Here is a 12,419-nt window from a genome sequence, read left to right as displayed (position 1 = left end):
TGCCCTTTGCAGGGCGCCCACAGACACGGTGCAGCCCCTGAGGAGTCACCAGGGTGGACACGGGCACCAAGCAGGCTGGACGACCCAGACGTGAGTTGCTAAGCGCAGAGCAGACTGTGGTCCCATCTGCCCAGGTGAGGGAGGGAGCCGGGGGAGTAGCAAGTACAGGCCCTGCGTGGCTCAGCCTGGCACCGCTGGATGGGGGGCATCAGTCATTCTTCCTGCTGGGGAGCCCATGTGAGAAATGCAGGTGTGAGCAGCACACCTGAGTTCTCGCTCCTATCATGGAGACGGCCCCTCACACTGCGTCCCCAGGACACCCGCAACATGGAGCTGGTCTTGGGCTGCATCAAAAGGAGCCTGCGCTGCGCTTTGTGGGCTGCACGACTTCCCTTTCACCCCACACTGATGAACCTCAAAAACATTCTGCTGCGTCAGAGACGCTTCAGACAAGGGCAAACACTCTACAGTTCCACTGATGTAGGTTCCAGAACAAGCTGCCCCCATGCAGGTGAGAGAAATTAGAACCTGGCTGCCTGGGGGGTCTGCACCCTGGGGGTGGGAGTGCTGGTCATGGTGGTGCACTGGCCAAGACTTACCAAAAGCACCTTAAGGTCTGTGCATTTCAATGTTTGTAAACTTCTCAAAAAAAGACAAACCTAAATGAATTTTGAACCCCACTCTGAGACACACTGAACCGTTAAGATGAGGCATGAACAGATGTGTGATGATGCCAATAGAGCCAAGGACCAGCCACGGCCAAATGTAGGTGGTGGGTTTGCGGGTTTTTACTGTACAACTGTCTGAAACTTTCTGTGGCTTGAAATTTTTCATAGTAAAATGTGGAGGGAGAAATCCCACTGACTCTCATATGCTCTGGATTTCTGAAGCTCGGTTCCACATCGGTTCTTCTCTGGAAGACAAACAGGTGAGTTTGCCCAAAGGCAGCAGTGCCAACACCAGGGTGGCACCGACGGGTGGGCCGTCACTGCCTAGGGTCTCTGTGGGCTCACTGCATTGGCTGAGCCACCTGTGCTGGGGGATCTGGGGACACCAGCGTGCACCCTGCACTGTCTGGAGATGATTCCAGAAGCAGAAAGAAGCCTGGACAGTGCTGGGGAGGTGCCCGGGGGAGGGAGCCGAGTGAGGCGGGCGACTGGAGCCCAGAGCGCCACCAGGCTGTGGCCAGGCCACGACCAATGGAGACGGTGGGCCTGTCAGCACAGCTGTCACCGACGGGAGAGGAAGGCAGAGCACAGGGCGCTCTGGCCAAGGCCGAGATGGGGACATCGGTGCCACCCTCCTCTGGGGACCCAGTGTGTGGGATGCCCACGTGGGCTGAGCTGGCCTCCAGGGCACACACCCGGCTTCCCCCAGATGCCTCAAGGGAAGAAAGCAGGAAGCCCTCGTGCTCATCTGCTCTACGAGGTTCCAGACACTGAGCGTCGCTCATTTTGGGTGCAGGTCTCGTCCTTCTGCTCGTGGACATGACGACCTTTGCTTCACAATGTGCTTCAAACCCCCTTCTTGTCTCAACAGGAAGAAGCGGACTCTGTTCCTTATGTGACACCTTCTCTGGTTTTATCTTGAGAAGTCGTTTTCATTAAGCTTGGACTCCTTCCACATGGGGGCATTTTAAAACGTGTGGTTTTATGACGGCAGAACATGGGAGTGATGACACGGCTCTGGGAGGACTTATCTGCAGACACTTCAGATCTGAGAAGGGACCTCAAAGGACACTGTCCCCACCCTCCTCAATGTGGCCCCGCAAGCAGGGCAGGCGGACACGGTGTTCCAGGCTGATCTGGGCAGGTCCCAGAGGAAGCAAGGCTGGAACAGCCCATGTACCCGCCCAGGAGTGGGGACCCGGCCTTGCTCGTGCTCCCTGGAAGCCCCACAGCAGCTTGCAGACCTCACGTGGGCAGGCAGAGCAGTCCCCAGAGCCCGGGTCTGCCTTCTCTGTCACCTCGCTCTGCACAGACGCGACGAACGGAATTTTAATGTGCAGTTTGAGTGACACCAATCAAAGCGAAATGCAAATGGCAGAGCCCAGAGACCCTCCTAAGTGCCAGGAAGCAGGTGACGGGGACCCGCTATCACCCTAGGGATGTACGTGTCACCTGGCCCTCCTGCCTCCTCCTGAACTCGGAACCTCCCTCATCCTGCTGGGTGCGTGGGGCCACCCCTGCCCCCCATCTCGGCATAGCCATTTTCCAGGCCGAAGCTGAGGCTGCCTGCTTGCTGGCCGCCACTCCGGCCATTAGCGCTCGTCGGCACCGCTAGGAGGAGAGGGTGGCCTACACCCACCTGCTCCGCTTCCTTTGCTGGGGTCCCGCCGGTGGTCAGCAGCTATGCTGCTGGCACAAGGAACACCACTGTTCTCCGTGGCCCCAGAAAGACAAGCCCTCCTCCCAGATGTGCACCCCAGCCTATGCGCAGACCCCTCAGGAGGGCAAGGCGACAGCCCCTTCATGGGGGCCTGGAAGGTTTCGCCCACAGCATGGGACATCCCACCAGTGGCTTTGGGGTGACGGTGAGCAAGTGACCAGGGGAGTCTCCGTGGGCTGCACCACCTGCTGCTAGAAGTTTCACCTCGGCAGCTACTGGCTGGTTTCCAGGAATGAGGCCCAGCGTCCAGCCACGTTTGGGAGGCGTCCTCGTGAGACTGAGGGTCGGCGCCCACCCTCCATGCTGGGTGAGGTGCAGCGGCGGTGGCCTTGCCAAGGAGCCGCTTGTCCACTGTCTCTGGGGATGGCTCTGACAGGGACTTGCAGGGTCGTCCAGCACTGTCCTGACCAGAGCTCAGGGCCAGCCGTAGTCGGTGGCCTCCAGGTCTGAGAGCAGACACAGCCCCTTGCCTTGCAGGCTCTGGGCAGTCTGGGCGCCTGTGGGCTGGACCGGCTGCAGCCGAGCAGACTGGTGGTCAGAGGAAGTGGATGCTCTCCATGCTCCCCTCCTCCCGACTTGTGCTTCCGAATCACCCAGCCCGTGTCTGCCAGAGCTGCACACAAGTCTGAGGAAGGCCTACAAATGTTGAATTCGGCCCCTCAGTCTCCTGGCCTGACCTGTGACCCGTGGGTCCCTCACTCCTTCGCCACATGGGGCACCTGCTCCCCAAACAGCTCCAATGTGGATGTGGTGCTGACTTCTGGCTTTGTCCTCTTGGGCCTGTGAGGAACAAAGATGCTCTTCTATCGAAGACTGGATAATCCACCACTGGGCAGCCTGGCATGGGCCTGGTGATGCAGAACACACGGCCACCGCAGAGTGGGCATGGCACTCCAGGATGGATGAGGATGGGGCCGGGCGGCTCCTCGTGGGGGATTCTTGCTGACCATCAAGGGGGCTCAGAGGGGGCTCGCCAGGCACTGTGGTCACCCAGACCACAGGATGGCACAGGCTAAGCCACCAACCAGAAAGGAAATGTGGCCTAAAGCAAGGTTTCAGTGGCAGAGGCCACCCGATGGCTCTGAAAGCAACTGAGGCCTCACAACCTCCTCGAAACTATTACAGTTACTTAGAGTAATTAAATGTCGCAGGCATGGATCCTTCAAAGATGACAGCACCATCCACGTTATGAGTAGGAAACCCATTAGCTTCATGGTTAAAAGCGGGAGAAGGGGAAAGCGCTTCCCTCCTGACGGGCTGTCACTCCTGCCTGAGCCACCCACCCTGGGAGCACTCGGAGCTGTAAGTCACTCCCAGTCTTCACGGGCACAGTAGCCCATTCTGCAGCTTCTGATGGCAAAGAAGGGCTGATTTTACACCTTGGGGACAGTTCTGGGGCCACCCTGTCCCCCCAGGTGCCGATGCTCGCTCTGCCACAGAGCCCCATGCCTCCTACAAGTGCAGTCAGAGCCCACTGTGATGGGCAGGTGGGGTTCAGAGGCCAAAGCTCGAGACATAGGGTGACGGGCCAGCTGGGGGAGTGCCTGGTCCACTGTCCTTGGCCCCATCCGGTGGGAGGATGTCACTTTGGCATTGGCGGGGGTAGTTCTGGGTCTCGCTCACAGCCCTACTGGGGGCCCCGCGATAGGCACAGTGGCTCCTGGGTCGGGGGTGGCCCAGGCAGAGACCATGGTCGGAAAGGTGGCAGGACAAGGCGGGCAGCCCCGACTCCATTTGCTGTGACACTGGCTGCTGCTTGCCACGTGCCCTGGGCCCCCTCGCCGACCTCAGGCAGCAGGAGAGGTGCTCAGACTCTGGGGCTAATAAGCTAGAGGGCCACCCGGGCCTGTGTCCAGAACATGGGGCCTGAGTCATGGGACATGTCCAGCTGGCGTGGTCCAGGAGCACAGTCTGCAGACCCCACTCCTCCCTGTGTCTTTGACTCTGGTGACTTCTGTGCTCAACGCCTGCAAAGTACGAGTTTCACAGAAGTGGGCAACCCTGGAATGGCCTGAGCGGCAGGTGGAGAAAAAGCCCCTCTTCTCAGCAGAGTGTCAGAGGCGGCCCAGGGGTCCAGGCCGCCCGGGGCTGAACTCCCGTGTTCTCCTCCACATTTCTGATCTGCAAAGCCATGCTTGCGAGTTTTTATCATGGCCGCTTGGCATGTGTGACGCAGACTCCACTGGAGGGATTTGGTGTTTTGAGGGCAGAGTGCCAGCCAGGTGCAGGCAGAGGAACTCCTGTGTTGCATGGGCTCTTGTGGGCCAGCTGGAGCCCCGATGCTCACCGGAGTGGAGCCACGGGGTATTGAGCAAAGGGCAGGCCTCACTGTGTGGTGTTGGGCCTTGGGGAGTGGGGGCTGCATGGCAGCCGAGAAATCAGGGGGGAGGTTCCACTGACACTGTTCCTGAACCGTCTGCCCGCCCGTCGCCCAGAAGGGACTAGGGAGAGCTGCATGCTGCTGGTGACTGCTGCAAACACTGCAGTCCAGACCAGCACACCCTGCCCAATGACCGGCTAACACACTCTCCTCTTTTGTTGAGACACAATATAAAATGAGATCAGGTAAAAAACACAACGGAGGCTACAACAAAACTTGAAGGAAAACTCTTGCTGGTGTTTAGAAATAGCCGCCCGCTGTCCAGCACGTCACGGGGAACATGTGTATCTCTCTGTTCCCCACCTGGACGGGGCGCCTGGTGATTGTGTGCACCTGTCCAGCGAGGTCAAGAGCCCCGCCCAGCCTGCTCACACCTTATATCCACCTCACACCCCCTCCTGCAGTCACCACGGTGCACGGGGCCTTGCCCAGGTGCACCAACCCCTTCCGGACATAAGAACCACCTGGCAGAGCTGCCCTTGCCCTAAGGGGACAGACTGGGGCCTGTCCTCAGGGCCCAGGAGGTACTAATGCTGCCCTGCCCCAGAGGTGCAGCCATGCTCCTGTTCACCTCCCCAACCTCAGCCCCCCTTGTGCCGGGCCTGCCTCCCGTGCCCCCTACAAGGACACGCTCAGAGCCACGTCTGCCCAGGAATCCTCCAGAACTGGCGTGAGCTGGGCAGGTCTCTTGGGACAGGACCCTGTCTGTCCGGCTTCCTGGTCACTTCTCACATATTTGAGGATCTAAGCCAGAGATCAGATGGTAAATGGAACACGTCTTCTAGCAAGAAGACGTTTTTGAAAGACCTGGTTAAATGCTTCACGCTTTAAGTAAAATCATTTTAAATTGCACGCTCTCAATTAGGAAGCACTTAGCAAATTGCCAGTCTGTGTTTTACGGATGTCCTTGGGCGCTGCAGGGAACGGGAAGTGACCTGTGTGACCCACACAGCGACCCTCCTCCCACTGCACTTTGTCACGGTGCTGGTTCATACTTGGTTGCTGTGGCAACCAGACTTCATAGCCCCAGGTGTCCCCTGCTGCTCAGATCCACACAGGTGTCACCAGCTAGCCTGAAAACAAAATCCATAGTAATGACCTTAGCTGGCTTTACTGGTTTGGGATAAATATGAGAATGCTTCCTGTCAACGGAAATGAGACTTGGCAACAGAGATTTTTCAGGATTAACATATTCAAAATATTTAACATATATCTGGCTGAAGGGCACAATGCCTTACCATTTCTTTGTCTTTTGCTTCCTGTGCATGAAAACTAGCTGATGGGACTTCCCTGGTGGTCCAGTGGTAAAGAATCCACCTTACAATGCAGGGGACGTGGGTTCGATCCCTGGTCAGGGAATTAAGATCCCACATGCCACGGGGAAACTAAGCCCGCGTGCCACAACTGCTGAGCTTGTGTACCTCAGAGCCTGCATGCTGCAAACTACAGAGCCCATGCACCCTGGAGCCTGTGCGTCACAACTAGAGAGAGAAAACCTGCACGCCATGTCTAGAGAAGAGGAAGAAAACCCTGCATGCCACAACTAGAGAAGAGAAAACCTGCACGCCACAACTAGAGAGAAGCCTGCGCACCACAACGAAGATCCTGCATGCCACAATGAAAGATCCTGCGTGCTACAACTAAGACCCAATGCAGCCAAAAATAAATAAATCTTAAAAAAAAAAAAAAAGTAAAGAAAATTAGCTGAAGCTCGTCTCAAAGTGCCTTGTGAGACCCCTCATGAGATGCTGGGCAGTGCTTTCTTGGGGTTGCTCAAGACGAGGGGAGGTTCTGACCTGCCTCCTGCCTGTGCAGCCCAGGCCCACTAGCCATGTGGGGCTGCTGAGCTTGAAACGTGGTTGGCGGTGGTCGGGCAGACCTGCTCTCTGTCAGCCCAGGAGGCACGTGTGTCCACAGGTCCTGTGCGGAGCGGCCACGCCCACCCAGCACCACAGCAGGGCGAGCTCTTGTCCCCCACCCCTGTGCCACGGAAGTGGGGTAACCCTCACCCACATAATCCTGGAGGATGATCCACTCACCCACAGCTCTCAAGAGCTTCCCCACACTGATGGACATGGTTCCTGGCGTCCTCCTCGCTGCCCATGGGCAGGCCCTGTCACCTGAGGGAGGAGAGGCCAGTGTGTCCACGCTCGTCAGAAATAACAGGGAGGGTCAGCTCCTCTGGAAAGGAGGGAATCACATACACTTCTCCACCTGGCAGGCACCCAGGGTAGAGGTCAGGGCAGAGGTCGGGCCAGCCCCAAGGCCTCTGCCCCACGTGGACACCGTCTCTGCTGGGGCCATGGCAGGGGACACACCAGCCTTCTTCCTGCCTCTACTTGTCCATGACTCTGGGATGCTCGCTGTCTCTGGCCCTCCGTGAGGTTAGCGTGACGGGCAGCTCCTGGGCCCAGAGGCCGGGATGGCTGATGAGGGCAGGGAGCCTCACAGACCCTCTCTGGGTGGCACGTACACCCACGGAATGAGGAGGGGAGGGAGGGCGTCTCGGCCACAGAACCAGGACCCAGTGGGCTCCGCCAGCTGCCACAATCTTGCTCAGGGGTCATTTGCAAGGGAGCCTGGTGGTGGTTCAGGGACTCGGGGGGGGGCAGTGACAGCTTCCAGCATCATGTCCTCGATGCCATTAGAAGAGATTTCCTTTCTTCTAGAAGGATCAGTGTACGGCAGAGGGTCAGGTATCAGGTAAGTCAGCTGATGCAAGTCATCATGGGAAAACACCATAGGTGACCCACAGAGAGACCCACAGGGAGAGAATGAAGCTGACCAGGGCCCCCCTGACTGCCTCACCTGTTCCTCTGCTCTGCCCAGGGGTCTCCTCCCTTGCTGGCGGCCCAGGCGCGTCAAGTCCCTGTCCCCAGTGCCCATCCCTATGGCCCTTTGGTCAGGTCTCTGCTCAGATACACCTTCCCTGGATGTAACATACACCTGGGCCTCAGTCCATTCCGGCACTGCCTAGCCTGCAACACTCACCCCACCACACACTGCTCATCTCAATTATTTCCATTCTCCACTCATTCTGCACCCAGAACACAAGCTCCAAGCAGACAAAGTAAAGCAACCATAGTAAGAATTCTTAAGAACATAAATGAAAATATGACCGATCATAAGACATAAACAGACGAGAGAACTTGGAAGAGAAACAGAACGATAAAAAAAGAACAAACATTCTAGAACTGAAAAATAAAATATCTGAAATTAAAATTTTACTAGATGAGCTTAATAGCAGATTGGATGACAGAGAATAAAAAGGTGGTGAAGGGACTTCCCTGGTGGCGCAGTGGTTGAGAGTCTGCCTGCCGATGCGGGGGACACGGGTTCGTGCCCTGGTCTGGGAAGATCCCACATGCCGCGGAGTGGCTGGGCCCGTGAGCCATGGCCGCTGAGCCTGCGCGTCTGGAGCCTGTGCTCCGCAACGGGAGAGGCCACAACAGTGAGAGGCCTGCATACAGCAAAAAAAAAAAAAAAAAAAGAAAAGCTCTAACATATATGTAATTGGAATCTTAGGAGAGGAGAGAGAAATGGGGCATAAAAAACTTTTAAAAAATACTGGCAAAAATTAGCCAAGTTTGGTAAAAGACATAAATTACAGACTCAAAAACCTCAGGGAATCATAAGCAGGATAATGCCACATGCAGGCACATCGCAGTCAAACTGCTGCAAACCAAAGACAAAACCTCCAAAGCAGTCAGAGAAAAGAAAGACATTATGCTCAGAGAACTGACAAGAGGAAGAGCAGCCGAGTTCTCGTCAGTAACAACGGAGATGAGAAGACGGTGAACTGAGTGCAGAGTCTTGCACCTGACGGAACTGTCTGTTCCGAGATTAGAGCCAAGAATCCAGAAGCTTTTCAGACAGCAAGAGACTCAAACTGCTTGCATGAGGACAATGTTGAGCATAGTCAAAAATTTAAAGGGGAAATAAAGCAGTATAGGTGTGGAGGGAGGAATCACTACCTCCACCAGGAGGATCTATCAGGCCGTCTGCCCAAGCAAGGAGAGATGGAAAGCCATGCATCATCACACACTATGCTTAGAAGGCATTCAGTAAAAACAGGCCGTTCTCTCTAGGACATAAATCAAAGAGGTAAGATTGTGACTTAAATACCTTACATTAATAACAATAAACAGAAAAAATACTACCCATCCTTATAAAAAACATTATAGCCTATAAATGAGAAAGCAGGTGAAACTTCTCTATTAACTAAGATATGCTTTCATTTCAGGAATTTTAATTTCACTTGCCAGATATGCAGAATCCTCCAGCTGTCATTCACATAGCTAACCATGCCCTTCCCCACCAGCCACTGAAACCAAGGATCTCTTGTGTGGAAAGGACAGGGCATGAGGGTTTTGAGGAGAGATACTAACTGAGCAGGTCCTTTGGAAAGTTAGGCGAGGAGCTTGGCATGAAGCAAACCTTCCCTCCTCATGAGGAGCATCTGGTGCAAACAGACAAAAAGTCCTGTAAGTTCTCACATGGACTCAATCTTAGGACAGAATAGATTCAGTGTTTTTCTTAAATAGGAGCGGTGACTAGTTGGGGGCATGAGGGAACTTTCTGGGGTGATGGTAATTTTCTATATCTTGATGGGAGTCTAGATTACACAGGTGTATGCATTTGTCAGAACTAACAATGTCCACTTATGATCTGCACATTTCATTGTGTGTGAATTCTTCATCAAGGCAAAACCCTGAAGGTGCACTGAGCTCTTGTTAACGACCTTCCCACTGAGTCTTTAGTATTTAGGGGCAGGATACTGACAACTGACATTTACTCTGGATTGCATCAAAATACATGAAGGGTTGGTGGTGGACAGAAAGATGAACATATGAGCTACCACCACCACCACAACAAAAACTAGTAAAATATAAACTGTAGAATCTAGGTGGTCCATAGATGGGTTTTTTACTATACAATTCAACTTTTTTTGTATGCTTGAAAATTTTCATAAATGATTTTAAAAGTCTATTCAACACTGTAGTGGAGTTCTTAGGCACCGCAAAAATGAGAAAAAGAAATAAAAGTTTAAGGCCTGAAGTGGAAAAAAATATGATTGCCTATATAGAAATAAAAAAACAAAAAAAACCAAGAGAACCTACAGGAAACGAGCTCAACTACTGAGTGGTGGTAACAGAGTGACTGGAAATGACATTAAAAGGAATTCTCTGCTGGACTTCCCCGGTAGCACAGTGGTTAAGAATCCGCCTGCCAATGCAGGGGACACGGGTTCAACCCCTGGTCCGGGAAGATCCCACATGCTGCGGAGCAGCTAAGCCCGTGCGCCACAACTACTGAGCCTGCGCTCCAGACACCGTGTGCCTAGAGTCTGTGCTCCGCAACAAGAGAAGCCACTGCAATAAGAAGCCCATGCACTGCAACAAAGAGTAGCCCCTGCTTGCGGCAACTAGAGAAAGCCCGCACGCAGCAACGACGACCCAACGCAGCCAAAAGAAAAAAAAAGGGAATCCTCTGGGGTGCTTGGGAACGAAGTTCTTCTGAAAATTAAGTAAAGGAAAGGGTGAAGGGTTTATTCTGACATCCCCAGAGAAACTGCATTTAGAGCAACCAGAGAGTTGATGAGGGAAAGTTACTTTGATTAAAAAAAATCCCCAATAACAAATGCAAACAGAACAACAGAATTAGAACATTGCCAGCTTGAAGGCCCTAGCGGATGAGTCCAGGCAATGAACACCGAGGCTGCTGGGGCCCAGCAGTGCGGCTGGTGGAGAACTTTCTAATGACAGGTCAGGCTGGGAAGGCCTGACCCCAGCAATCTCACCATTGCAGAGAGAGATGGGAAAGGCAGGCTGTGCCTCCTGATTGGCGGCAACAGAAAGTCCCAGCACCCAAGAAGCATCTTTGCCAGAAGCAAAGCTGACTGATGCGGCCTGGAGCTCTCCTACCAGCTCACAGTGAGGGCGGGGGGCCTGGCACTCCCAGACAGAGAAACACCTTGTCCGGAGCATAAAGGAGGAGCCTCTGGAGAGGCAATAAGGGCACATCAATGAAATGTGTCAGATCCCTATTTGGACAGAATGTAGAAAGGACATTATTTAGGAGACAACCAGGAACATTGGAATGCTGACTACATATTTGATAGAACTCGTCCTAAGCTTTCAGGTGTGATGCTGGTATTGTAGTCACATTGTTTTAAAAGACCCCATCTCTCAGAGGTGTACAACAAGGTATTTCTAAATGCAATAATGCAACGCCTACGGTTTACTTTAAATAGCAGAGTGGAAGGGGTCACCCGCACATGGAAGACAGGCACGTCTTGGGCAGTGAAGCGTCTGAGACGCTTGCCGGGGCTCACAAGGCCACTCTGTTTACTTTCAGATTTGTTTGATGTTTTTCATATTCAAAAATTAAAGAAACGTTTAAAACTGATCACTGGCATTCTCTCTGAGTGCAAGCAAATTGCGAAATGTTTTATATATATATATATATATATATATATATATGGGCTGCGTCGGGTGTTTGTTGCTGCATGCGGGCTTCCTCTAGTTTGAGCAAGCAGGGGCTACTCTTTGTAGCGGTGCGTGGGCTTCTCACTGCAGTGGCTTCTCTTGTGGAGCATGGGCTCTAGGCATGTGGGCTTCAGCAGTTGCAGTGTGCAGGCACTAGGGGGCAGGGGCTTCAGTAGTTGCGGTGCGTGGGCTCAGTAGTTGTGGCTCGTGGGCTCTAGAGCACAGGCTCAGTAGTTGTGGTGCATGGCTTAGTTGCTCCACAGCATGCGAGATCTTCCCGGACCAGGGATTGAACCCGAGTCCCCTGCATTGGCAGGCAGGCTCTTAACCACTGTGCCACCAGGAAAGTCCCTGAAATGCTATTTTTACACTGCCATTTGTTCTAGAAGCCAAACTTACAGTGAGTATGGGAATAAGTCTTTAAAATTCCCAGCAGAATGAGCACTCACTTTACAGAACAGCTGCAAGTCATCATCTTGGGAGCTGCAGTAGTGAGTCTGATCAAATTATTCAGGTGTAACTCTAAAAACAAAACTTTTTTCCAGAACAAAACAGGAGGTGTGTTTTTCAGAGTGACTGATTTCCCCAAGGAGGCTAAGAGCTAGAGGCTGAAATGGGACTGATGGAGCTTCTTTGAATGTGTTCCCCCCCACTCCGAGGTTGTCCAATTGCAGCCCGAGGTGGGAGTAAGGTGGAAGCAGAGCCACGTGCCCTGCACGCTGAACTGCTCATGCCCTGGGCTCTTCCCACACAGAGCAAGGCCTTATGAGGGCCTGAGGGAAGAAAACTAGGACCCAGGATTCTGTGCAGACGGCCATGTTCTCTAAGAAAACTGTAGGGCTTTGCTCCAGTTCAGTGTTCAGGAAAGAAAGAAGGGGCACCCACCCAGGGCCTCCTGTTCCCAAACCAGAGAGCTGGCCATGCCCCATCCACAGCGCACCTGCTGGCTACCTGCAAATCCCCTGACATTTCTCAGCTGTTATTTTCATTGGGATTATGACAAAATTTCTGATTTTGGCACAATCCAAAAGGGGAAAAAAGGAACAGAGCTGTCCGGTTACTGAAGATGAGCCAAATGTTCAATGGTGTCAACTGTCCCAAATCTGGGTCCTGAACCAAGTGGTGGTGGCGGGGGCAAGGTTTCACCAGTGAAAACCGCTTAA

At 53.5% G+C, this 12,419-nt stretch overlaps 1 protein-coding gene across 1 annotated transcript in view; it reads right to left on the bottom strand.

Annotated features, from left to right (window-relative positions):
• Nucleotides 1–11,157, bottom strand: part of LOC111185130 (lipase maturation factor 1) — a 47,382-nt gene extending 36,225 nt beyond the window's left edge. The window contains exon 1 of the mRNA XM_022594413.2: nucleotides 6,808–11,157. Within this exon, the coding sequence (XP_022450121.2) occupies nucleotides 6,808–6,844 (37 nt within the window). The 5' untranslated portion in view covers nucleotides 6,845–11,157. The remainder of the gene's footprint in view (nucleotides 1–6,807) is intronic.
• Nucleotides 11,158–12,419: the final 1,262 nt, after the last annotated feature.

The sequence above is a fragment of the Delphinapterus leucas genome, chromosome 15 (genome assembly GCF_059928025.1).
Source record: "Delphinapterus leucas isolate spDelLeu-1000000601 "Yukka" chromosome 15, BTC_Dleu_Yukka2, whole genome shotgun sequence".
NCBI lineage: Eukaryota > Metazoa > Chordata > Mammalia > Artiodactyla > Monodontidae > Delphinapterus > Delphinapterus leucas.
The sequence above is the reverse complement of the archived record's forward strand: the minus strand, read 5'-3'. Positions and strand labels throughout refer to the sequence as shown.